Source organism: Diorhabda carinulata, chromosome 6 (genome assembly GCF_026250575.1).
Source record: "Diorhabda carinulata isolate Delta chromosome 6, icDioCari1.1, whole genome shotgun sequence".
Classification (NCBI taxonomy): Eukaryota; Metazoa; Arthropoda; class Insecta; order Coleoptera; family Chrysomelidae; genus Diorhabda; species Diorhabda carinulata.
Window position 1 is genome coordinate 24,842,647 of NC_079465.1, and position 24,533 is coordinate 24,867,179.

At 33.3% G+C, this 24,533-nt stretch overlaps 2 protein-coding genes across 2 annotated transcripts; both read left to right on the plus strand.

Annotated features, from left to right (window-relative positions):
- Positions 1-6,040: 6,040 nt before the first annotated feature.
- Positions 6,041-7,343, plus strand: LOC130895090 (cytochrome c oxidase subunit 4 isoform 1, mitochondrial-like). Its single transcript, XM_057802220.1, has 3 exons — positions 6,041-6,263; positions 6,344-6,500; positions 7,064-7,343. Exons 1-3 carry the CDS (start codon positions 6,106-6,108, stop codon positions 7,289-7,291), a joined length of 543 nt encoding a protein of 180 aa, XP_057658203.1. The 5' UTR covers positions 6,041-6,105; the 3' UTR covers positions 7,292-7,343.
- Positions 7,344-19,265: 11,922 nt separating this feature from the next.
- LOC130895140 (uncharacterized) lies at positions 19,266-23,307 on the plus strand. Its single transcript, XM_057802305.1, has 3 exons — positions 19,266-19,346; positions 19,463-19,704; positions 22,991-23,307. Exons 1-3 carry the CDS (start codon positions 19,271-19,273, stop codon positions 23,279-23,281), a joined length of 609 nt encoding a protein of 202 aa, XP_057658288.1. The 5' UTR covers positions 19,266-19,270; the 3' UTR covers positions 23,282-23,307.
- Positions 23,308-24,533: the final 1,226 nt, after the last annotated feature.

Sequence of the window (24,533 nt, forward strand, 5' to 3'; positions counted from 1 at the left end):
CGATATAAACGTTTTTCTTGTCATTTTAAAAATGTTTTTGTTAATAAACTTCAACAATAACAAAATGAAACTTCATTAAAAATAACAAGTTCATCAATTCTCAACTACTTAATTTAATTCCTTCATTTTGTGAGGTTATGAGCACAGAATACGTCAGGTCAGTCTCTATTGGTAGAATTGTTTTGTTTACATCCTTGTTCTTTGGCTATTAAAATATTACTCATTCTTTTTAACAGCATCTGATTTATTTTGACATAAAATTATGTCCCTTTGAAGTGTTAGGCTAGATTAGGTTAGGTTAGGTTAGGTGAGGTTAGGTATACTCAAATTGAAGAAATATTACAACTGTCCACGCCTATGGATTACGAATGCTTCTTCATTTTATTATTCTCTCAATTTTCGTACACATAAACAATCATTTACCTGATTGGAATCGTAATTAAAATTTTCCGAATTAATTACATTTCATTAGATAACTCATTCTGATTAATTTCGAAAGTTGCAGCGATAAAAACATTTTCAACATGAAATATAAATACAATTTACACGAAAACGAGTTGGTCCTTTCAATTTTGCACTCGCTTCGACCTGAACTAATCCCTACTAAATTCCATCTATGTTCCAGAGATTTCAATTACACGAAAATCGTTTAATTGAAAACAGAAAGAGATTGAAAATTAGAAACGGCCGTAGTTCGTTTTGCCTCGTAGTTTGTGTGTTGAAAGAGAGACGGTAAACGTTAAAATGATAAACGGAACTGTTATTTTTTTTAAAAAAACCGTTTTTCAAAAATATACTTTCTCGTTTACTAATAATCAATCAATACTATTATAGAATGACAAAACAATGATGCTGAAATGATATCTATCTAGGTATAACAAAATGGCCGCTCATTATCAGTTTGATTTGAAACCTAACCTCAATAAGAGACACTCAACTTCCCCACAGAAATCAAGAAGTTTCCTAAAGTTATAACGCTGTATCAGAAAATATAATTCATGTATTATACCAGATTTTGTCAAAATCTTTTATGTAACTTTCATATTTTTTGTTTTTTGTGCCACTACCAGCGGTATAGAGGCAAGTTAATTTGAAATGAGTCAAAACTATGTCTGACTGATCTATTATTAAGCGTGATTCATCTTTTTAAGTCATCTAAGTTAAGTATACTTGACATATACCTACAAATTGAAGTCTAACGGAGTCAGATCATGAGATCGAGCTAGCCATACTATCAATTGGTTCAAATACCAAAGTTTGCTAAAGTTGACATGACATTATTCGGAAACAGCTCTAAATATTTGTCTCCGTTCGAGTTACCCTTGTTTGAAACAAGGACCAGTTCTAAATATTCATCTCCATTCGAGTTCGAGCAAAAATTCCTACTCAAATATTATTTTTAGGGTATTGGGTATGTTCTTTTCCATCCAGTAAAGAGTAGAGCAATTTTGAAGATTAACATTCACTTTCAGCAGAAAACAAGACATCTTCTGATAGACAAAAAAGAAGAGCTTTGGTTAAATCGCCTCACGAAAAACTGGGAGACAGTTTACAAAAATTGGGCAGAAAATTCAAAATCAATAAAAAATATGTAACCAACTAAGTCCCAGAGACGAATTTTCGCCCGTAAAGGTTTGGAAATCATGACAACCAGTCATATTTTACTTCCGGTCCATTCAGAAATGTGTTTCGAAAGACACGAAAAGTTCAACTCGAAATTGTTTATATGGTGGGCGATATCCTGAAGAAATTTTTTGTGTTTTAACCAGATATGACAACTAATCTTCATGCAAAGGACGTTTTGGAAGTTTTCGCAGAGCTGAATATTTCGTTTACCGTGGAATGTTCCTAATGTACCTCAGCTGAGTTCAATTAAACGTTTCGCAACATTTAAAAACGAACCAAAAGGATATCTGTAATCCCTTCTATCACTTATTAGTGTAGGGAGTAAATTTCCTCCATTCCTTTACTTCTTTACATCTTATTCCCCGTTTATTTAATCTTCCTGGTATATCTCCATCCTACGATTTCCTTGATCTACCTCTCTTTCAGTTTTATCAATTCTCGCTTTGCTCTTCATTCATCCGTTGTAAGTATCTTCATTATTATACTATTATACTTCCTTTATCTTCAGTTTCTTTAACAACTTTCACTAATTTATTTTCCTTAAGCAATTTTCGTCGACATTTCTTTTTTTCTTTGTTTTCAACTGCTTTTGCTCTGATTATCTTTCGTATTTTTCTATTTTTATCTTTGACTCAGTAATTATCATTTCCAGGATTCTTTTTTTTTCTATTTCTATCACTTATATCTTTATTAATTATTCTTGACATTCTTGTTTATCTAACTTTGATATCTTTACATTATTTTAACCATCCTCATCCGTACATTTTCTACGATATTTTTTGTAAATCTTGTACCAAATTTACTTTTCTTAAATACATCATCTTCCCATTTTTTTTACCATCTTCCTTGTCATTTTTCCTTGTGTTTTAATATGTGTAATTAACGTGTAAACAAATAGTTTTTACCCCATAAAAGATTTAGTTGAGGTACGAGGATTGTTTGAAAATTTTCTGACCTGTTACCGTTACACTAAAATCGTTATGATGGTGATCCCATCACCAACCCTTCGTTTCATTCGCTCGGTGTTAAATTGTTTGTCTGAAAGCAATTGGAATTGGGATGTGGTTAGCTGTTCGTCTTTAGACGAATAGTCGTATTCGTCCTTGTAAAGACAGAACGGCCAATTCAGCAGTTGTTTACAAGTGAAGACGAACTTTTATGGAACGACGTATCCCGCAGGACAACCCCAAATTACCCATCGGGATTTAGAGAGATTAATTTCGCGAAAGAGATAATAATTTTTAATACAAATCAAACTTTATTTATGCATAAAAATAGATATATGGGAATAATAATTGATTATTAGATGCTCTCTATAAAACGTGAAGTGGACCTGACGCAAATGAATTAGCTTCGTAAGAGCAAGAGGGTTGTTATTGTGTCCCCTAACGACGAATCATGTTTAAACTAAATTGGGGTAATGAGCTTTGAACTTCAACGATTTCACTTGAAACTTTGGTCTCTGTTAGTGTAAATTGAACTCATTATAATATTCGAAGTTATGCAATTATTACCTAACCACTTCACCATCAAAGCTGTTTAGAATTTGTTACTTTTGACTAACAGCGTAAACAAAGAGGTAAAAGATTAATCCAAATTTGCTTATTCAACCATATCGATATCGTTTTCGTTGTTGAATTGTCTTGGTTTCATTACTCTTTTGATTGAAAATTAAAATAATAATAAAGTTTTGATCTATTTCGGTCTTTATCTAAATATGACTCGACAATTTTTATAATTATATCAATCATAAGATCACGTACAACATGAATATCAAAATAAAAATCTGTTGTAACCACAAAAAAACATTTTTTCTTGATGATCTCTTAGTCTATTTCCTAAATACCGAGATGTCTGTCCTATGTAAACAACGTCACAATCAATAAGTGTCAAAATAGAATCGAAAACCATCATATTAGAATTTTAAAAATTTTAAATCAGTAAAAATAATCAAGTTTTGATCTATTTCGGTCTTTATCTAGATATGACTCGACAATTTTTATAATTATATCAATCATATGATCACGTACATCATGAATATCAAAATAAAAATCTTTTGTAACCACAAAAAAACATTTTTTCTTGATGATCTCTTAGTCTATTTCCTAAATACCGAGATGTCTGTCCTATGTAAACAACGTTACAATCAATAAGTTTTAAAATAGAATAGAAAACCATCATATTAGAATTTTAAAAATTTTAAATCAGTCAAAATAATCAAGTTTTGATCTATTTCGGCCTTTATCTAGATATGACTCGACAATTTTTATAATTATATCAATCATATGATCACGTACAACATACAACATACAACAATCTGTTGTAACCACAAAAAAACATTTTTTCTTGATGATCTCTTAGTCTATTTGCTAAATACCGAGATGTCTGTCCTATGTAAACAACGTTACAATCAATTAGTTTTAAAATAGAATCGAAAACCATCATATTAGAACTATGAAAAATTTTGGAAATCACTTTTCGAGTAATTGAAAACGCATCGTTTTAACTTTAGTCCCAAAGTACGAGGGTTGTTAGTAAATTTTTGAAATAGACAAATAAAAACAAATTATGTATTATGATTTGATATGCCTTCATTGTTTTTCAAAATATTGTGTATACTTGAACCGACTGTCGAAGCATTTTTTTCCATTGCCATTGAGGTACTTCCAAAATTTGTGATTTTAACGCACCAACCCAGTTTATTTTTGATCAAATAAATCTTCGGGTACCAAACAAACGTGACTTATCAATTTGATGTTTTTTTTTTCAACTGAAGTGTCATAGTTCCCAAATGTGGTGGAGGATGATTCGTCTTCTGCGATTGAGAGTTTTACGTTGGCAAGATGGAAAGAAGGTTCTTATACATATGGCAAGGAAAAATGTTTTACGTTTTGATGTCTATCATGGTATCTGTTTATCCTTTTCTTGAACATTAATGTATAGATATTGAAGAAACGGAAGTTGTTTCCAGATACTGAAGAAAGCGCATCATCAACCGAGTCTGTTGGAAGTAATAAATAAAATCCACCTACCAGCAGCTCCTCTTCAGAAGCCTCTACAGTTGTTTTAAGACCTTCGAGGTCTGTGAAGCTTACAGATCGATTAAAAGATGACCCATTCTAAACGGGATATCATTCTATATTCGATTTGAAGAAATATGATTACTTTCATTTTCCCGAAAAACGTTTTTTGAGCCCTGTGGAAATATATTTAAACATTTCAAGTGGTACACTCATTTCAGACCGACACCATTTTGGCTCAAATTGACGTATCGAGATTAATATTTTTTTAAATGTGCGTTATTCACTCTACTTTTAACTGGAGCTCTCAAGATTAACAAAATTTTCCGGAAAATTCGGAAAAAAATGACTTTTTATGCAATAATCGATTTCTCGAAAACTTCACTTTCAATTTGCGCGAATTTTGGATATGTTTTTGAGGAACCCTTGAGCCACTTTTTTACCAAACGGCAGTTAACCAAAATGTCTCGTTCGAAAAATACGGGTCGCAACAGAAATATCGATTTTGACCTCACAAAAATGTTGATTCCGCATCTAATACTTTCCAGAAGTTTTGTTAAATATGTCAAAGGTAACGATGGAAACGATGATGAAGACTAAATTCTTATTGGGCTCCATAATGGTAATGGCTCAATAAAAAATCTTGATGACCTACTTCATCAATGTTGAATCAAGACAAGTTCCGACCTTTTAGCTTCCTTTTCATATGCGGATACATACTAAGAGACAGAAAGAGAAATACAGATATAAGACACGATTGTGAGGTGGAAGACATAGTCAGATGGGGACGTAAACGTGGAAGAGCTTGGAACGAACACGTGGACAAAATGATCAGAGAAAGATTAGCAAAGATCGCACGATACGGTAAACCAGGGACACGACGACCTTTAGAAAGACCTCCAAAAAGATGGATGGATTCATGGACATCAACTTCTCTAGGATAACAAGCAGGAAACTATAGGTCTACAATGCGTTGAAGGAGGAGAAGAAGAAGAAGAAGAAGTGCCTTTGCAAAACCGTTTCACTTATTTGTATTCATCTGAATGGGAAATCTAACGACATACGCTTTTCCCAAGGTTGTTGTCAACTTATGTTGTGGCTTCTAGCTGCAGAAGAAGAAAAATATTCTTAATTAATCACCTGGAAATAGATCTAGGCTACGAAAAGGCCATGGAATATCTCTTCTGCACTGAATTGCTACAGATTATGTCTTTTGGTCTCTAGTACTAAAAATACGTTAATTGATATATTGATTTGAGTAAAAATGAGCTTCGTCAGAGAACAAAAAGTTTTATATTAGGATTAAATCATCGGATATTTTGTTTATAATGGATAAAATACTTTTTGAGGATTATGAAAACTGATTCGTCCTGTGTGATAACGCGACTGTCTAATAGAAATATTAAATGTCAATACTTGAATGTCAATTCTCTTCAAAGTATTATATAACTTGATATAAATGCCGGCGGCTTTACGTATTCTAAACGGGATATTAAGAAGAAAAATCTTCAAACCAAAATTTCAATGCGCTTTCGTGAGTTGTCAAGATCGTAAAATGATAGGTAATAGAGAAATCGTCGGATTTGGATATAACGGACAACCGAATTATATTGATAGGTAAGTCATTTATTATTATACAACTAGAGAAGGTTAGATTTTCTATTATCGATTTCTGCTCTAACTATAATTATTGATAGAGTTCACTTCCCTATGCCTGCAATAAGATGGAGGGAACCGACACCTGAAATATGCGCGTTGAGAGAAAAGGAAAAAGGCGATTGGCACCAGCTTACTTTAGAAGAAAAGAAACAGTTATATAGGGCTTCATTTTGTCAAACTTTCGCCGAATTTGAAGTAAGTTTCGCCAGCAACAGCTCCTACTTCTTTTACTGATTTCCTCTCCTTCGATTTATGATATATCAAGCTAGTTATATACTTCTTTCAGTTCTTCTTCTTCATAAATGATTTTTTGAAGTAAATTCGACTTAATCATTGTTTTACAATCTTATCTTCACTACTTTGAAGATTCCTATTGCTCTTAGAAGATTGAACGCTCCTTCTTTAATTGTTAAACTGCCTTTTCCTTCTCCAAAAAACTTCCTGGTGGTATTCCTTCGTAATTCCTCACTACAGTCACTTTTCTTGTAAATAGGGCATATTAAGAGGTTATCCCCATCATCTAGTAACCTCTTATTCAACCAAAACAGTCTCCAGATTCCTTCATACTTCTACTTTCTTTCCACAATCTTGCTTTGCTACATTTTTCCATGAAATCGAAGTTTTTTCTGATGGTATTGTTTCCGGTTTCTTCTCCAAATACTTTTGCCTGTTTTCTTCATTACCATTTATTATTTTGAGTCTCTTCTTTACAATCTACACTGTTGGACAAACCATTTCTTTAGAAATTTTGCTTTTAGGCACCAATGCAAGAATGGAAATCGGTAATTGGTGTTGGGTTAGTATTAATGGCTTGTTCTTTCTGGATATTCTACTTTATAAAAACATTTATCTATTCCCCTTTCCCCAAGTCTTTTTCGGAGGAAAGTAGAAGGGCTCAATTTAGAAGATGGCTCGATATGAGGAATCATCCAATAACTGGTCTAGCATCCAAATGGGATTACGATCGAGATGATTGGAAAAAATAATTATAACAAATTATTATATTTATGAATGATCCGTAATAAAAAATATACTGTGTGTTGAAGCGATTTATCAAAACCGAAAATATGAAACTTCTTGAAAAATTATCAAAGCTCCAAACGTCGTATCTCAAATATTTTAAACACGACATGATAAATGTCCCAATTTGACTCGTGATTTTAACTTAATGTACACATTAATGTATAAAAATGAAGTAATAAGGAAAATAGGCTTAAAGCAGCCATCCCTTATTCGGGCTTTCTTCATTATCAAGCAAATTTGACGACGAAGCTCGGAAGGTTCGCTCTCATTCGGAACATGATGATGGAAGTAGTTGAAGCCCAGAAAACAGTGGCGGGGAGTCCGGAAATTTACGCTGAATTTTCATACGTTACGAAAATAAACTTTTTTTGATGATTTGTATCCATTTAATTCCCACCGAAACCTCTAATGAAGCTGATTTAAAAACATATTCATGGAATGGATCCGTCTAGAGTCTGAACTTGACTGATTTCTACGTTTTGACATTCACTTTGATAAATCTAACCTAAAAAATCTTATGTTCAATACTGTTTCAAACAAAACGTGTAGCTAGCGCCTTCTATTGGAATCAGATATGAAAACAAACTCATGGAATGGTTCCCATTAGAGTCTGAACTAAACTGATTTCTACGTTTTGACATTTACTTTAATAAATCTAACCTAAAAAATTTTATGTTCAATACTGTTTCAAACGAAACGTGTAGCTAGCGCCTTCTATTGGAATCAGATATGAAAACAAACTCATGGAATGGTTCCCATTAGAGTCTGAACTAAGCTGATTTCTATGTTTTGACATTTACTTTAATAAATCTAACCTAAAAAATTTTATGTTCAATAATGTTTCAAACGAAACGTGTAGCTAGGGCCTTCTATTGGAATCAGATATGAAAACAAACTCATGGAATGGTTCCCATTAGAGTCTGAACTAAGCTGATTTCTACGTTTTGACATTTACTTTAATAAATCTAACCTAAAAAATCTTATGTTCAATACTGTTTCAAACGAAACGTGTAGCTAGCGCTTTCTATTGGAATCAGATATGAAAACAAACTCATGGAATGGTTCCCATTAGAGTCTGAACTAAGCTGATTTCTACGTTTTGACATTTACTTTAATAAATCTAACCTAAAAAATCTTATGTTCAATACTGTTTCAAACGAAACGTGTAGCTAGCGCCTTCTATTGGAATCAGATATGAAAACAAACTCATGGAATGGTTCCCATTAGAGTCTGAACTAAGCTGATTTCTACGTTTTGACATTTACTTTAATAAATCTAACCTAAAAAATCTTATGTTCAATAATGTTTCAAACGAAACGTGTAGCTAGCGCCTTCTATTGGAATCAGATATGAAAACAAACTCATGGAATGGTTCCCATTAGAGTCTGAACTAAGCTGATTTCTACGTTTTGACATTTACTTTAATAAATCTAACCTAAAAAATCTTATGTTCAATACTGTTTCAAACGAAACGTGTAGCTAGCGCCTTCTATTGGAATCAGATATGAAAACAAACTCATGGAATGGTTCCCATTAGAGTCTGAACTAAGCTGATTTCTACGTTTTGACATTTACTTTAATAAATCTAACCTAAAAAATCTTATGTTCAATACTGTTTCAAACGAAACGTGTAGCTAGCGCCTTCTATTGGAATCAGATATGAAAACAAACTCATGGAATGGTTCCCATTAGAGTCTGAACTAAACTGATTTCTACGTTTTGACATTTACTTTAATAAATCTAACCTAAAAAATCTTATGTTCAATACTGTTTCAAACAAAACGTGTAGCTAGCGCCTTCTATTGGAATCAGATATGAAAACAAACTCATGGAATGGTTCTCATTAGAGTCTGAACTAAGCTGATTTCTACGTTTTGACATTTACTTTAATAAATCTAACCTAAAAAATTTTATGTTCAATAATGTTTCAAACGAAACGTGTAGCTAGGGCCTTCTATTGGAATCAGATATGAAAACAAACTCATGAAATGGTTCTCATTAGAGTCTGAACTAAGCTGATTTCTATGTTTTGACATTTACTTTAATAAATCTAACCTAAAAAATCTTATGTTCAATACTGTTTCAAACAAAACGTGTAGCTAGCGCCTTCTATTGGAATCAGATATGAAAACAAACTCATGGAATGGTTCCCATTAGAGTCTGAACTAAACTGATTTCTACGTTTTGACATTTACTTTAATAAATCTAACCTAAAAAATTTTATGTTCAATACTGTTTCAAACGAAACGTGTAGCTAGCGCCTTCTATTGGAATCAGATATGAAAACAAACTCATGGAATGGTTCCCATTAGAGTCTGAACTAAGCTGATTTCTACGTTTTGACATTTACTTTAATAAATCTAACCTAAAAAATTTTATGTTCAATACTGTTTCAAACGAAACGTGTAGCTAGCGCCTTCTATTGGAATCAGATATGAAAACAAACTCATGGAATGGTTCCCATTAGAGTCTGAACTAAGCTGATTTCTACGTTTTGACATTTACTTTAATAAATCTAACCTAAAAAATCTTATGTTCAATAATGTTTCAAACGAAACGTGTAGCTAGCGCCTTCTATTGGAATCAGATATGAAAACAAACTCATGGAATGGTTCCCATTAGAGTCTGAACTAAGCTGATTTCTACGTTTTGACATTTACTTTAATAAATCTAACCTAAAAAATCTTATGTTCAATACTGTTTCAAACGAAACGTGTAGCTAGCGCCTTCTATTGGAATCAGATATGAAAACAAACTCATGGAATGGTTCCCATTAGAGTCTGAACTAAGCTGATTTCTACGTTTTGACATTTACTTTAATAAATCTAACCTAAAAAATCTTATGTTCAATACTGTTTCAAACGAAACGTGTAGCTAGCGCCTTCTATTGGAATCAGATATGAAAACAAACTCATGGAATGGTTCCCATTAGAGTCTGAACTAAACTGATTTCTACGTTTTGACATTTACTTTAATAAATCTAACCTAAAAAATCTTATGTTCAATACTGTTTCAAACAAAACGTGTAGCTAGCGCCTTCTATTGGAATCAGATATGAAAACAAACTCATGGAATGGTTCCCATTAGAGTCTGAACTAAGCTGATTTCTACGTTTTGACATTTACTTTAATAAATCTAACCTAAAAAATCTTATGTTCAATACTGTTTCAAACGAAACGTGTAGCTAGCGCCTTCTATTGGAATCAGATATGAAAACAAACTCATGGAATGGTTCCCATTAGAGTCTGAACTAAGCTGATTTCTACGTTTTGACATTTACTTTAATAAATCTAACCTAAAAAATCTTATGTTCAATACTGTTTCAAACGAAACGTGTAGCTAGCGCCTTCTATTGGAATCAGATATGAAAACAAACTCATGGAATGGTTCCCATTAGAGTCTGAACTAAACTGATTTCTACGTTTTGACATTTACTTTAATAAATCTAACCTAAAAAATCTTATGTTCAATACTGTTTCAAACAAAACGTGTAGCTAGCGCCTTCTATTGGAATCAGATATGAAAACAAACTCATGGAATGGTTCCCATTAGAGTCTGAACTAAGCTGATTTCTACGTTTTGACATTTACTTTAATAAATCTAACCTAAAAAATCTTATGTTCAATACTGTTTCAAACGAAACGTGTAGCTAGCGCCTTCTATTGGAATCAGATATGAAAACAAACTCATGGAATGGTTCCCATTAGAGTCTGAACTAAACTGATTTCTACGTTTTGACATTTACTTTAATAAATCTAACCTAAAAAATCTTATGTTCAATACTGTTTCAAACAAAACGTGTAGCTAGCGCCTTCTATTGGAATCAGATATGAAAACAAACTCATGGAATGGTTCCCATTAGAGTCTGAACTAAGCTGATTTCTACGTTTTGACATTTACTTTAATAAATCTAACCTAAAAAATCTTATGTTCAATACTGTTTCAAACGAAACGTGTAGCTAGCGCCTTCTATTGGAATCAGATATGAAAACAAACTCATGGAATGGTTCTCATTAGAGTCTGAACTAAGCTGATTTCTACGTTTTGACATTTACTTTAATAAATCTAACCTAAAAAATTTTATGTTCAATAATGTTTCAAACGAAACGTGTAGCTAGGGCCTTCTATTGGAATCAGATATGAAAACAAACTCATGGAATGGTTCTCATTAGAGTCTGAACTAAGCTGATTTCTATGTTTTGACATTTACTTTAATAAATCTAACCTAAAAAATCTTATGTTCAATACTGTTTCAAACAAAACGTGTAGCTAGCGCCTTCTATTGGAATCAGATATGAAAACAAACTCATGGAATGGTTCCCATTAGAGTCTGAACTAAACTGATTTCTACGTTTTGACATTTACTTTAATAAATCTAACCTAAAAAATTTTATGTTCAATACTGTTTCAAACGAAACGTGTAGCTAGCGCCTTCTATTGGAATCAGATATGAAAACAAACTCATGGAATGGTTCCCATTAGAGTCTGAACTAAGCTGATTTCTACGTTTTGACATTTACTTTAATAAATCTAACCTAAAAAATCTTATGTTCAATACTGTTTCAAACGAAACGTGTAGCTAGCGCCTTCTATTGGAATCAGATATGAAAACAAACTCATGGAATGGTTCCCATTAGAGTCTGAACTAAACTGATTTCTACGTTTTGACATTTACTTTAATAAATCTAACCTAAAAAATCTTATGTTCAATACTGTTTCAAACAAAACGTGTAGCTAGCGCCTTCTATTGGAATCAGATATGAAAACAAACTCATGGAATGGTTCCCATTAGAGTCTGAACTAAGCTGATTTCTACGTTTTGACATTTACTTTAATAAATCTAACCTAAAAAATCTTATGTTCAATACTGTTTCAAACGAAACGTGTAGCTAGCGCCTTCTATTGGAATCAGATATGAAAACAAACTCATGGAATGGTTCCCATTAGAGTCTGAACTAAGCTGATTTCTACGTTTTGACATTTACTTTAATAAATCTAACCTAAAAAATCTTATGTTCAATACTGTTTCAAACAAAACGTGTAGCTAGCGCCTTCTATTGGAATCAGATATGAAAACAAACTCATGGAATGGTTCTCATTAGAGTCTGAACTAAGCTGATTTCTACGTTTTGACATTTACTTTAATAAATCTAACCTAAAAAATTTTATGTTCAATAATGTTTCAAACGAAACGTGTAGCTAGGGCCTTCTATTGGAATCAGATATGAAAACAAACTCATGGAATGGTTCCCATTAGAGTCTGAACTAAGCTGATTTCTACGTTTTGACATTTACTTTAATAAATCTAACCTAAAAAATCTTATGTTCAATACTGTTTCAAACAAAACGTGTAGCTAGCGCCTTCTATTGGAATCAGATATGAAAACAAACTCATGGAATGGTTCCCATTAGAGTCTGAACTAAACTGATTTCTACGTTTTGACATTTACTTTAATAAATCTAACCTAAAAAATTTTATGTTCAATACTGTTTCAAACGAAACGTGTAGCTAGCGCCTTCTATTGGAATCAGATATGAAAACAAACTCATGGAATGGTTCCCATTAGAGTCTGAACTAAGCTGATTTCTACGTTTTGACATTTACTTTAATAAATCTAACCTAAAAAATCTTATGTTCAATACTGTTTCATACGAAACGTGTAGCTGGTGCCCTCTATCGGAAATGTATCAGCTTCCAAAATATAAATTCCATTACAACGTTGCCAGTAGTAGCAAAATCACAAGAAATTTGCATATTTTTTTTTTTCCTCAACGTCCTCTATCTTGAATACGGATGGCGCTACAAGCAAAACCCAGTTTTACAGTTTCCCACACAACTTTGACAAGACATCACCTTTATTTCAAATTAAATTGTATCGTACATCGTACCTATTAATTCTTCTACCTGTTAACTCGGGAAAAAAATAATCGGATGAAGCGAGATCAAGTCTATATGGTGGGTGTTTAATCTGCGTGTCCAGTAGCCTTGGAAAGCAGTGTGAACTGGATCGTTGTCCTCAATCATCAAGGTACCTTTTGGTGGTGTTTTTCTTGAAAGTTCATGAATAAATTTCCTTTTGCGGAAAGAAAGAGAAACACGGTCTTTGCTTTCTAATTGGTTCAATGATGTGGTGGTATTTGGACACGTTTACTAGCTGCAATGATGTTATTCGGTTTGCTGGATTTATCAGATTTTTTATAAAGTATCAATGTCTTTTGGTACAGTAAAAACTGTCTCGACGCCTTCACTGGAAAGCATCTGTTATTAACCTCCCTTACCTCTAGCTGCACTTTACTAATATTAACTAAGTTAGTCTCTGGCATGTGCAATATAAATTTAAAGATAGAACAGAAATTCTTTAAACAACTATCGAGGCTAGTTTTACGTAAAAGCTGAATTAATAATAACGTTATAAAAACAATTGAATCTTTTAATTTACGCTATATAATATTTTTTTGTATAAGCGTTCGCATTTCTACCTTAAATTCTACCATCTTGAAATGCTCTATCACTGCCAGACTCTTCCTTCTTTAAAATTTGAAGCATTATTTCAACATTTTCTCAATTTTCTTCAAGACAAAAAAGTCTAGAGACGTTCTAAACTTTTTGTAGAGCTAACGAAGAAAAGACATCATTCAGAACAAAGAAGCCTTTAACATAATCCGTTTTCAAAATATTACGAGACGCTTTCTTCTTCTTTTTCTCCTTCTTCTTTCTTTTTTTTTAATTTTTAGTCTAATATTCAGCCTCTTGAGCTGGCTTTCGTGTCATATCTTGAAGAGTCGGCCGGGAGGTCTTCTTGAAGTTAGTTTTTCATCCTTTGCCCATTTAGACTTCTCATCCTTCACCCATTTAGCCCGTCGTCTCGATTTTATGAATCTATTCTGAATTTTCATATCTTCCCTTGCAGATTTGCTTCTTAGGCTCACTCCCTTAATAGTTCTCCATCTTTTCATCTCTGCTGTCTTCATCATGTTCTTTTTATGTATCAACTCGAGTTTCTACTGCATATGTATGTAATAGCCAGAGATTTATAAGGCCTTTTTTACTTGGATTCATACCTCATGCTGTAAGTTGTGATCTCGACCCCTAACTATGTACATAGTACAAAATTGTTGAGTGGATCTTTCGTTCACAGCTAGTTTACGCTCTCTTCGATCACATCAACATCTTTCTTGAACAAATTCCACTGTTTTGGACATGTCACCAAGTCATTGAACTCCTTTGAGAATATAAGATGTGTAAGACTTCATTTGCTTTTATTAGAAATGTTTGATAGCGGTAACTGGAGGGGTTGTTGATGATTAGTCTTGATATTGAATCTTTTTGGTATTTTTAGCAGCCTTACAAACTTCATCATTGAAAGTTATGATGTACCCTTTCATTTTACAATGTGCCTTTACCACATGAAAATCTATTTTTAACTAGACTTCGAATGGAAACATTAAAATAGAGCCTCAAATCATCATACAACCAACTTTTAAAGCTCTGATTCTTAACTTTCGCGGGCGTTAATAACGAAGCGGACTGATAATTTTCATTTAAATTCAGAATTAAGTTTTATCTAAGGATGTAAAACCAAATATGGCTGCCATTGTCAAATCTAATGGTTGCCAAATCCAAATGACGTTTATGAAGTAACAACTTTCAAAATACTACGTGTAAAGTTTCATGATACAGTGGAAACTCGATTTACCGGACTATTTGTTGTCGTTAGGGATTCGGATAATCGAAAGCCCGGATAATCGAATGTAAAAAGGAAAGCTCGTTTTCTGAAATAAATTTATTAATAAATAGTTTTAAATATTTGGTATTTGGTATTCGTATCAGCTATAGTAAACTCATAGTATATGTTTGTTTTCCAAACGATTTGAGAGCTGTTTTTAAAGCCTGAAGTGCTTCATCATGGTCCTACATCCTAGATTTTCTTCTGTTTCATCTTCTTGCATTTCCCGCTAATCCTGCGTTCGTGATTGCATATATTCATTTCAGCTGTAATAAACTCACAGTATAAGTTTGTTTTTCAAACCATTTCAGAGTTGTTTTCCGAGCCTGACGTGCTTCATCATGGTCCTACATCATTTTCCGCGACTAGATTTTCTTCTGTTTCATCTTCTTGCATTTCCCGCTAATCCTGCGTTCGTGATTGCATATATTCATTTCAGCTGTAATAAACTCACAGTATAAGTTTGTTTTTCAAACCATTTCAGAGTTGTTTTCCGAGCCTGACGTGCTTCATCATGGTCCTACATCATTTTCCGCGACTAGATTTTCTTCTGTTTCATCTTCTTGCATTTCCCGCTAATCCTGCGTTCGTGATTGCATATATTCATTTCAGCTGTAATAAACTCACAGTATAAGTTTGTTTTTCAAACCATTTCAGAGTTGTTTTCCGAGCCTGACGTGCTTCATCATGGTCCTACATCATTTTCCGCGACTAGATTTTCTTCTGTTTCATCTACTTGCATTTCCCGCTGCTCCTGCGTTCGTGATTGCATAAATTCGTTTCAGCTGTAATAAACTCACAGTATAAGTTTGTTTTTCAAACCATTTCAGAGTTGTTTTCAGAGCCTGACGTGCTTCATCATGGTCCTACATCATTTTCCGCGTCTAGATTTTCTTCTGTTTCATCTTCTTGCATTTCCCGCTAATCCTGCGTTCGTGATTGCATAAATTCGTTTCAGCTGTAATAATCTCACAGCATAACTTTGTTTTTCAAACCATTTCAGAGTTGTTTTCACAGCCTGAAGTGCTTCATCATGGTCCTACATCATTTTCCGCGACTAGATTTTCTTCTGTTTCATCTACTTGCATTTCCCGCTGCTCCTGCGTTAGTGATTGCATAAATTCGTTTCAGCTGTAATAAACTCACAGTATAAGTTTGTTTTTCAAACCATTTCAGAGTTGTTTTCAGAGCCTGACGTGCTTCATCATGGTCCTACATCATTTTCCGCGTCTAGATTTTCTTCTGTTTCATCTTCTTGAATTTCCCGCTGATCCTGCGTTCGTGATTGCATAAATTCGTTTCAGCTGTAATAAACTCACAGTATAAGTTTGTTTTTCAAACCATATTAGAGTTGTTTTCAGAGCCTGACGTGCTTCATCATGGTCCTACATCATTTTCCGCGTCTAGATTTTCTTCTGTTTCATCTTCTTGAATTTCCCGCTGATCCTGCGTTCGTGATTGCATAAATTCGTTTCAGCTGTAATAAACTCACAGTATAAGTTTGTTTTTCAAACCATATTAGAGTTGTTTTCACAGCCTGAAGTGCTTCATCATGGTCCTACATCATTTTCCGCGTCTAGATTTTCTTCTGTTTCATCTTCTTGCATTTCCCGCTAATCCTGCGTTCGTGATTGCATAAATTCGTTTCAGCTGTAATAAACTCACAGTATAAGTTTGTTTTTCAAACCATTTCAGAGTTGTTTTCACAGCCTGAAGTGCTTCATCATGGTCCTACATCATTTTCCGCGTCTAGATTTTCTTCTGTTTCATCTTCTTGCATTTCCCGCTAATCCTGCGTTCGTGATTGCATAAATTCGTTTCAGCTGTAATAAACTCACAGTATAAGTTTGTTTTTCAAACCATTTCAGAGTTGTTTTCACAGCCTGAAGTGCTTCATCATGGTCCTACATCATTTTCCGCGTCTAGATTTTCTTCTGTTTCATCTTCTTGCATTTCCCGCTAATCCTGCGTTCGTGATTGCATAAATTCGTTTCAGCTGTAATAAACTCACAGTATAAGTTTGTTTTTCAAACCATTTCAGAGTTGTTTTCACAGCCTGAAGTGCTTCATCATGGTCCTACATCATTTTCCGCGTCTAGATTTTCTTCTGTTTCATCTTCTTGCATTTCCCGCTAATCCTGCGTTCGTGATTGCATAAATTCGTTTCAGCTGTAATAAACTCACAGTATAAGTTTGTTTTTCAAACCATTTCAGAGTTGTTTTCACAGCCTGAAGTGCTTCATCATGGTCCTACATCATTTTCCGCGTCTAGATTTTCTTCTGTTTCATCTTCTTGCATTTCCCGCTAATCCTGCGTTCGTGATTGCATAAATTCGTTTCAGCTGTAATAAACTCACAGTATAAGTTTGTTTTTCAAACCATTTCAGAGTTGTTTTCACAGCCTGAAGTGCTTCATCATGGTCCTACATCATTTTCCGCGTCTAGATTTTCTTCTGTTTCATCTACTTGCATTTCCCGCTGCTCCTGCGTTCGTGATTGCATAAATTTGACTTTTAGTACATTTTGACTCAATATTAATTAATTATTTAATTTGTCGCAGTTGATAGACCGGATAATCGTGAATCCGTTTAACTGACGACCGGATAATCGAATTTCTACTGTATTTCGATTAGTCAGAAAAAAGTGACAGCAATATAAGTGAAGCTATTTCTGTTGTTTCTTTTTCGTTTTTACAAATTATTGTAAATAAATCAATGGACGTGCTTCGTATTTAAAAACTTATATCGATATGTCTTACGTACCCCGTTGAATTGTTCCATTATTTTCCAAGATAATGCATCCAGTTTCCTTTTCAGCACGCTGCTATTATTGCTACTTATACCGCAACTGGTATATTTCAATTAAACGGACAGCTTTTGTTAGAATTCTTTACCAGTTTAAAATTTATTCCACCCCGAGGTATTGTTTGCTTCATTTAGCAATGCATTTTCGACTTGATAAAGGGTTAGGGCGCTTTCATACAAATAGAGTTTTAAAAGGTTAATAGCCATTTATCAGTAAAAAAAACTCGTTTTTCCATTTCTAATTCATTCGATTACGATTTTCAAATTGTTAGTTAAGTGCTAATTCTATTCATGCTTCAAGAAAAAAATTAGTCTCGTAAAAATGAAATGCTGAAATCTGTATATATTGATAATTTTTATTTCTCGATAGTTTCGATTTTAGATCACCCTGTACCAAAAAATCGAATTCAAAATATAAATAAAAAATTTCGATTCACGATCTTAAACACCCAAAAACAAATGAAATTATATTATATATCAAGAACCTTGTACTAATTGTGAAGTTATCTACATAGGACAGACATCGCAATATTTAGAAAATAGACTAAAAGATCATCAATGCGATAAAAAAAATAAAATGTAGTAACAAACTACCAAATCTTGATGTTGGTGTTTAAACAAAAAATTCGAATCTCTATTTCATGAGATCACTTTTGTTATAATGTTTTTCCCGAAGTTATAATATAATCCGGTCCTGATATATTGCCGTTCTTAATTGCGCAACCCGGTATATTTCTTATAACGCTAATTCTAAATAAATTTTTTACCAAAAAAAATGTAAATCTAAATTTCCGTTTCCAAAATAATCGTATAAACAAGCATCAAATCTCGAAATCCCATGAACATTAGAGTAAATTATTTCCTGTAGATCGAGGCTAAACGTTCGAAACGTCTTGGCTTAAGACTCGGATTCGTCAGTTGGAACGATCAATTCAGAAGAGGCTGAGTGTTAAGGAAGAGATTGTGAACGATACACGTTACGTTTACATTCGAAAAGAAGAAGAGACGCGTGTTAAACGACTTTGAAAAGAAACCAGATTAAGTATTTTTTTTTCCAACGTACATGATACATTAATGGAGCGAAAAGATTAACCGGTTGATACAATATCAGTCCAAATACTTCTCGTCGATTATATGAAAAAAATTTAACGTTAAAACAAAATCTTAATATACGAGGGATCACCGCAAAGTTTAGTATACGTAAATGATTTTTATAACTACATTTTTTAAAGTAAATAATATTTTTTGATGAATTTATGGTATTTAAACACAGGAAATAATTATTTAACATAATAAAAATGTCACTTAGGATGATATATGTTATCTAGGATTACTAATAACCATTATCAAATAGGATAAGATACATTAATTAATTTATATATTGATATAAAGCCTTAAATATCATATATTGATGATAGTGTTATTTATAATGTTGGCATCAGTAGTTTTATTAACTTTTTGCTTTTTTACAACGTTTGCATCCCAAGGTACGTGTCCAAATCAAATTGAGTCATTATATAGAGAAGTAATGACGTCATCTTAAATTTCACGTTTCAACTATTATATAAAACTTCTTAAACCGAATTATTTTCATATATTTAAGGTGATTATGTCCAGTGGATAACCTATACGGGGGAGATTCCGAATAATGCCGTTCCCGGAGGCTCGGACGCAAAAAACAATCCCGAATTTATCGGTCGGGCGTTCTACGCCACGGATTCTTTCACCGATGGATGGACCGAAAACAGTACCGAAGGGTACTTCCCCGGTGTTCTCCAAAATGGAGCCGAATCAATCGAAGTGATTGTTTACCGAGAACCTCATACAATAACAGAAGGAATTGAAGTAAGTAACGATGATGATGGTGTATCTAAAAGATATTGTGGACAGGACGTTTTCTTCTCGGTTCCCAAAGCGTTTGATGATATTTGAAGGACATTATCGACAGAATTTGTCATGGATAGTGTCTTTAAAGTACTGACTGATCTGTCAGGGAAGGTAAATCTGTCACAGGGAAGGTAAATCTGTCGAAACAGTGTGTTAATCTGTTAGAACGAAAACGGGGAGAGTGTAGGACAAAACAAGAGTAATAAAATGTAAAACTGGTTATCAAAAAACGTTTCTCGGACTTCTTAGGCTTGGATTGTCTTTCCAGTAAGACTCTGGGACACTGTCCCTTTTCTCATTTGGTTATTGTTAGCAATACTACCTGAAAAATGACGAGTGATGTTCCTAATATCATAGAGTCCAAAAATGTTCAATTCAGATCCTTGAGATAACTTGAAACCATCTCTATAGTAAAGATACATTCCGAGCTTGAGGAAGATCTTTATTGACCCATGATTGGCCATTTCGAAAAGCTCTATCAATGCTAGAATTTTTCTGTCTGGATTAGCCTAATTTTGTTCAAAGGTTGTTTGTTCAGTTTTCAACCACCAAACAACGTGAAAGCCCTTCACGGATCAGCCCTTTATCGATGCTAGAATTCTTAGGTGACCTGTCTTTAATTCTGTCACTAGATGACGCAGATTTTCTTCTTCTATTCCATAGAATCTACTATCATCAATTTCTCAATGAGTTTGATTTTGCTGATTGCCAAATACTTTTTCTTGATCTGCACTGGAGAAATCTCGTAATAACCATGAATTAAAAACGTTGAAAGTACTACAGTTCGTTTCTAAAGGAATAGAGTACCTGCTATATGTCAAAATGAAGAATGTTTATCATACTTTCAACATATTTAAGTGAACTAAATATAAAGCAAAAACGAAAAGTTCGTTATAACTACTTGTATTTCAATATTTACTAGCTTTTACCCGCGGCTTCGCTCGCATCGAATCCCTTAAATAAGTATCAGAAATCATTATAATAGAAAAGTACGAATTCTGTAGCTATATTAGAACCTGAGATATAGATCTTTGAATGTAGAAAAATTGCCAAAAACCTACAAAAATCCATAACTCCACATTGAATGTCCGCGCCTAGCTCCTCTCCAACTCAACCGATTTAAGTGTTCAAAAACTCAAAAGAAAGAAGGTGTTTCAGCGAGTGTTCTCAAATTAAAACTAACTCTGTAGCTATATTAGAATCTGAGATATAGATCTTTGAATGTAGAAAAATTGCCAAAAACCTACAAAAATCCATAACTCCACATTGAATGTCCGCGCCTAGCTCCTCTCCAACTCAACCGATTTAAGTGTGCAAAAACTCAAAAGAAAGAAGGTGTTTCAGCGAGTGTTCTTAAACCAAAACGAACTCTGTCGCTATATTAGAACCTGAGATATAGATCTTTGAATGTAGAAAAATTTCCAAAAACCTACAAAAATCCATAACTCCACATTGAATGTCCGCGCCTAGCTCCTCTCCAACTCAACCGATTTAAGTGTGCAAAAACTCAAAAGAAAGAAGGTGTTTCAACGAGTGTTCTTAAACCAAAACGAACTCTGTCGCTATATTAAAACCTGAGATATAGATCTTTGAATGTAGAAAAAATTGCCGAAAACCTACAAATATCCATAACTCCACATTGAATGTCCGCGCCTAGCTCCTCTCCAACTCAACCGATTTAAGTGTTCAAAAACTCAAAAGAAAGAAGGTGTTTCATCGAGTGTTCTTAAATGAAAACGAACTCTGTAGCTATATCAGAACCTGAGATATAGATCTTTGAATGTAGAAAAATTGCCAAAAACCTACAAAAATCCATAACTCCACATTGAATGTCCGCGCCTAGCTCCTCTCCAACTCAACCGATTTAAGTGTGCAAAAACTCAAAAGAAAGAAGGTGTTTCAGCGAGTGTTCTTAAACCAAAACGAACTCTGTCGCTATATTAGAACCTGAGATATAGATCTTTGAATGTAGAAAAATTTCCAAAAACCTACAAAAATCCATAACTCCACATTGAATGTCCGCGCCTAGCTCCTCTCCAACTCAACCGATTTAAGTGTGCAAAAACTCAAAAGAAAGAAGGTGTTTCAACGAGTGTTCTTAAACCAAAACGAACTCTGTCGCTATATTAAAACCTGAGATATAGATCTTTGAATGTAGAAAAATTGCCAAAAACCTACAAAAATCCATAACTCCACATTGAATGTCCGCGCCTAGCTCCTCTCCAACTCAACCGATTTAAGTGTGCAAAAACTCAAAAGAAAGAAGGTGTTTTAACGAGTGTTCTTAAACCAAAACGAACTCTGTAGCTATATTAGAACTTGAGATATAGATCTTTGAATGTAGAAAAAATTGCCAAAAACCTACAAAAATCCATAACTCCACATTGAATGTCCACGCCTAGCTCCTCTCAAACTCCACCGATTTAAATGTTCAAAAACTCAAAAGAAAGAGAGTGTTTCAGTGAATGTTCATAAACCAAAACGAAGTCTCTATCTTGAATAGAACCTGAGATATTGAGGATAGAACGTGTGTATGTGAAAAACTCCCATAAGTAATGTACAGGGGGAAATCGCATTTGAGTATAATTTGAGAATGGTGAAAATTAGATGAAATCCGATGGTTGATGGCTGATCTGTGCATCAATACCTTTCATTGAAAAAAAAAAATTAAGCAAATCGGTTGGGTAGAACGCCTGAACGAACTCGGAATAGAAATCATCAATTTTTTTAATATATAAGATTATTTCTACATTCCAATGGTATTTGTCACTAGATGGCGTATATTTTCTTCGTTATCATAGAATCTATTATCATTAATTTCTGTTGGAATCATGAATTAGGTAACACAGGTAACAGGTAATTAGGTGTATTTAAGAGAAAAAAAAACTAGATATGTTATTAATTGGAAAATTATTTTTTTCAATAGATTTTCGAAGGTATGTCTTTACAATATTAAGTATCGGAGAGAACTAACTACCCACTACCTAAAATCAATATATTTTGTGTTTGTATTATCGATGACCTGTAACTCGAAAACCTTTTTTGCCTTATTTTAGAAAAAAACTTTCTTTAAAAAGGTTAAAAACTGTCTAAAACTTTTTTTAAAATATAAAACTTCACTTTCCATATTATATTAAAGTTAATATTATAAAAGTTTAATATTTTTCATAATGAAATTAATAAATAATCATTAGTCGTAGATTAAATATAGTATTCAACTCGTTAAGTTACTATATTATTATAGATACTTGTAGCTAATGAAGAAACACATTTAGAATGGAAAGAAGTGATGTCCTTCGAATTTCCTAAATTGTTCGACGATCCTCGATATCATCCAGTGATAGTGGGAAATGAATTTCATGGTTTCCTATACAATTCGACCGTTTATTTAGGAAGAGTTAATCACCAAGGAAGTGACGTATTTGGAAAGATATTAAATATCGCTAATGCAGGAGAAAATAAAATTTTATATTACGCTTTTCAAGGCGAATTCCACACAGCCGAAAAATACGACGTTTTAGTTTATTATTTTTAAGGTTATAAATAAAATTTATTGATTTATCTATTACTTTCATTCCTCACTGTATAAACAACTACACGCCCTCATTACGTGATATCTAATCTCAAGATCATAAACGTTTACAATCCACTCGTATTGTGATCCGAAAAAAAAATAAAATAAAAACAATTCGTTCGAAATAAATCTATAGTCCGACGTAAAAAAGTGGTTCCAGTTAAGAAAAGTAGCAGTATATATATATCGATATCTGGCCGGTATAATTCAAATAATATTCCAACTGAAGATAATATTTCTTGCAGTCGCCTCTCATATCTCTTGATGTGACAAAACGCTGGCTCAGCCGAGTCCACTGGTTTATCTCTATCTCTCTTTTCACATTCTTATTCCATAGGCGTATCGACGAAAATAACAAAACTAACAACGAAATAGCAAGTTAACGAATTGTTGGTTGCATAAGTTCATATTTATAGCCGATAGGCTATAAATAAACGACACCAATCACGCACTACACCATCACTCATGAAGAATAATGGCGAACATGTTTACGTAGCTGTAGTACAACGCCGAATCACGCCTGAATGTCAAAAATGGCGGAGTATGTAGTGCGAGAGCTCCGCAGTCACTTACCGCGTACCGTCTGCACGGAGCGATCCGAGGTTGAAAACAAAACGGTCCTCGTATGTTTAATAATGAATTTTAAAATTTGTTGTTAACCACTACGTAATATCATTTTTCTTCATATGTTTTCGTTCAATACATTACTCAAACAAATTATTTTTGTTCTATTTATATAAAGGGGGCGTCCTATGGCCACCCTTCCGTTACGTTTATGTTAGAAATTGACTCCTTTCCCTATCTCCTTCTATCGGTGTAATATAGCGTGTTATGAGAATAATAACAATAAGTCAATGGGCCTTTGGCTCGCTGGGTTTTCGACAGATTTTCCACCAGCTTTCCCGAATTCGCTTATATCTTCAACTTATGTATGTGTTACAATGTGGTTGTTTGAAAATGGATTATGGATTTAGCGATCTTTCAAAAAGTTTTTTTTATTACTTCATAAAAAATTAATATAGCGTTTAATAAAGTCATTGATTACGACTGAATTTTTCAGATTTAATATATTAAATCCATTCAAGAACGCTGTGATTCTGAAACCATTCACAAATATAAAACTCAATACTATTTCTTTTCTAATTTTTAAACTAAAAAAAATAATTGAAAATTAAAATAAGATACTTTCAAAATTAAGTTCAAATATATCGAA

What these genes read in the sequence shown, in the direction of transcription:
- LOC130895140 (XM_057802305.1), top strand. Translation starts at nt 19,271, where the DNA reads ATGATAGTGTTATTTATAATGTTGGCATCAGTAGTTTTATTAACTTTT. An exon ending in TACAACGTTTGCATCCCAAG is followed by an intron (nt 19,347 to 19,462) that starts GTACGTGTCCAA and finishes CATATATTTAAG; the next exon opens with GTGATTATGTCCAGTGGATA. An exon ending in CAATAACAGAAGGAATTGAA is followed by an intron (nt 19,705 to 22,990) that starts GTAAGTAACGAT and finishes ATATTATTATAG; the next exon opens with ATACTTGTAGCTAATGAAGA.
- LOC130895090 (XM_057802220.1), top strand. Translation starts at nt 6,106, where the DNA reads ATGCCGGCGGCTTTACGTATTCTAAACGGGATATTAAGAAGAAAAATC. An exon ending in CAACCGAATTATATTGATAG is followed by an intron (nt 6,264 to 6,343) that starts GTAAGTCATTTA and finishes AATTATTGATAG; the next exon opens with AGTTCACTTCCCTATGCCTG. An exon ending in AAACTTTCGCCGAATTTGAA is followed by an intron (nt 6,501 to 7,063) that starts GTAAGTTTCGCC and finishes TTTTGCTTTTAG; the next exon opens with GCACCAATGCAAGAATGGAA.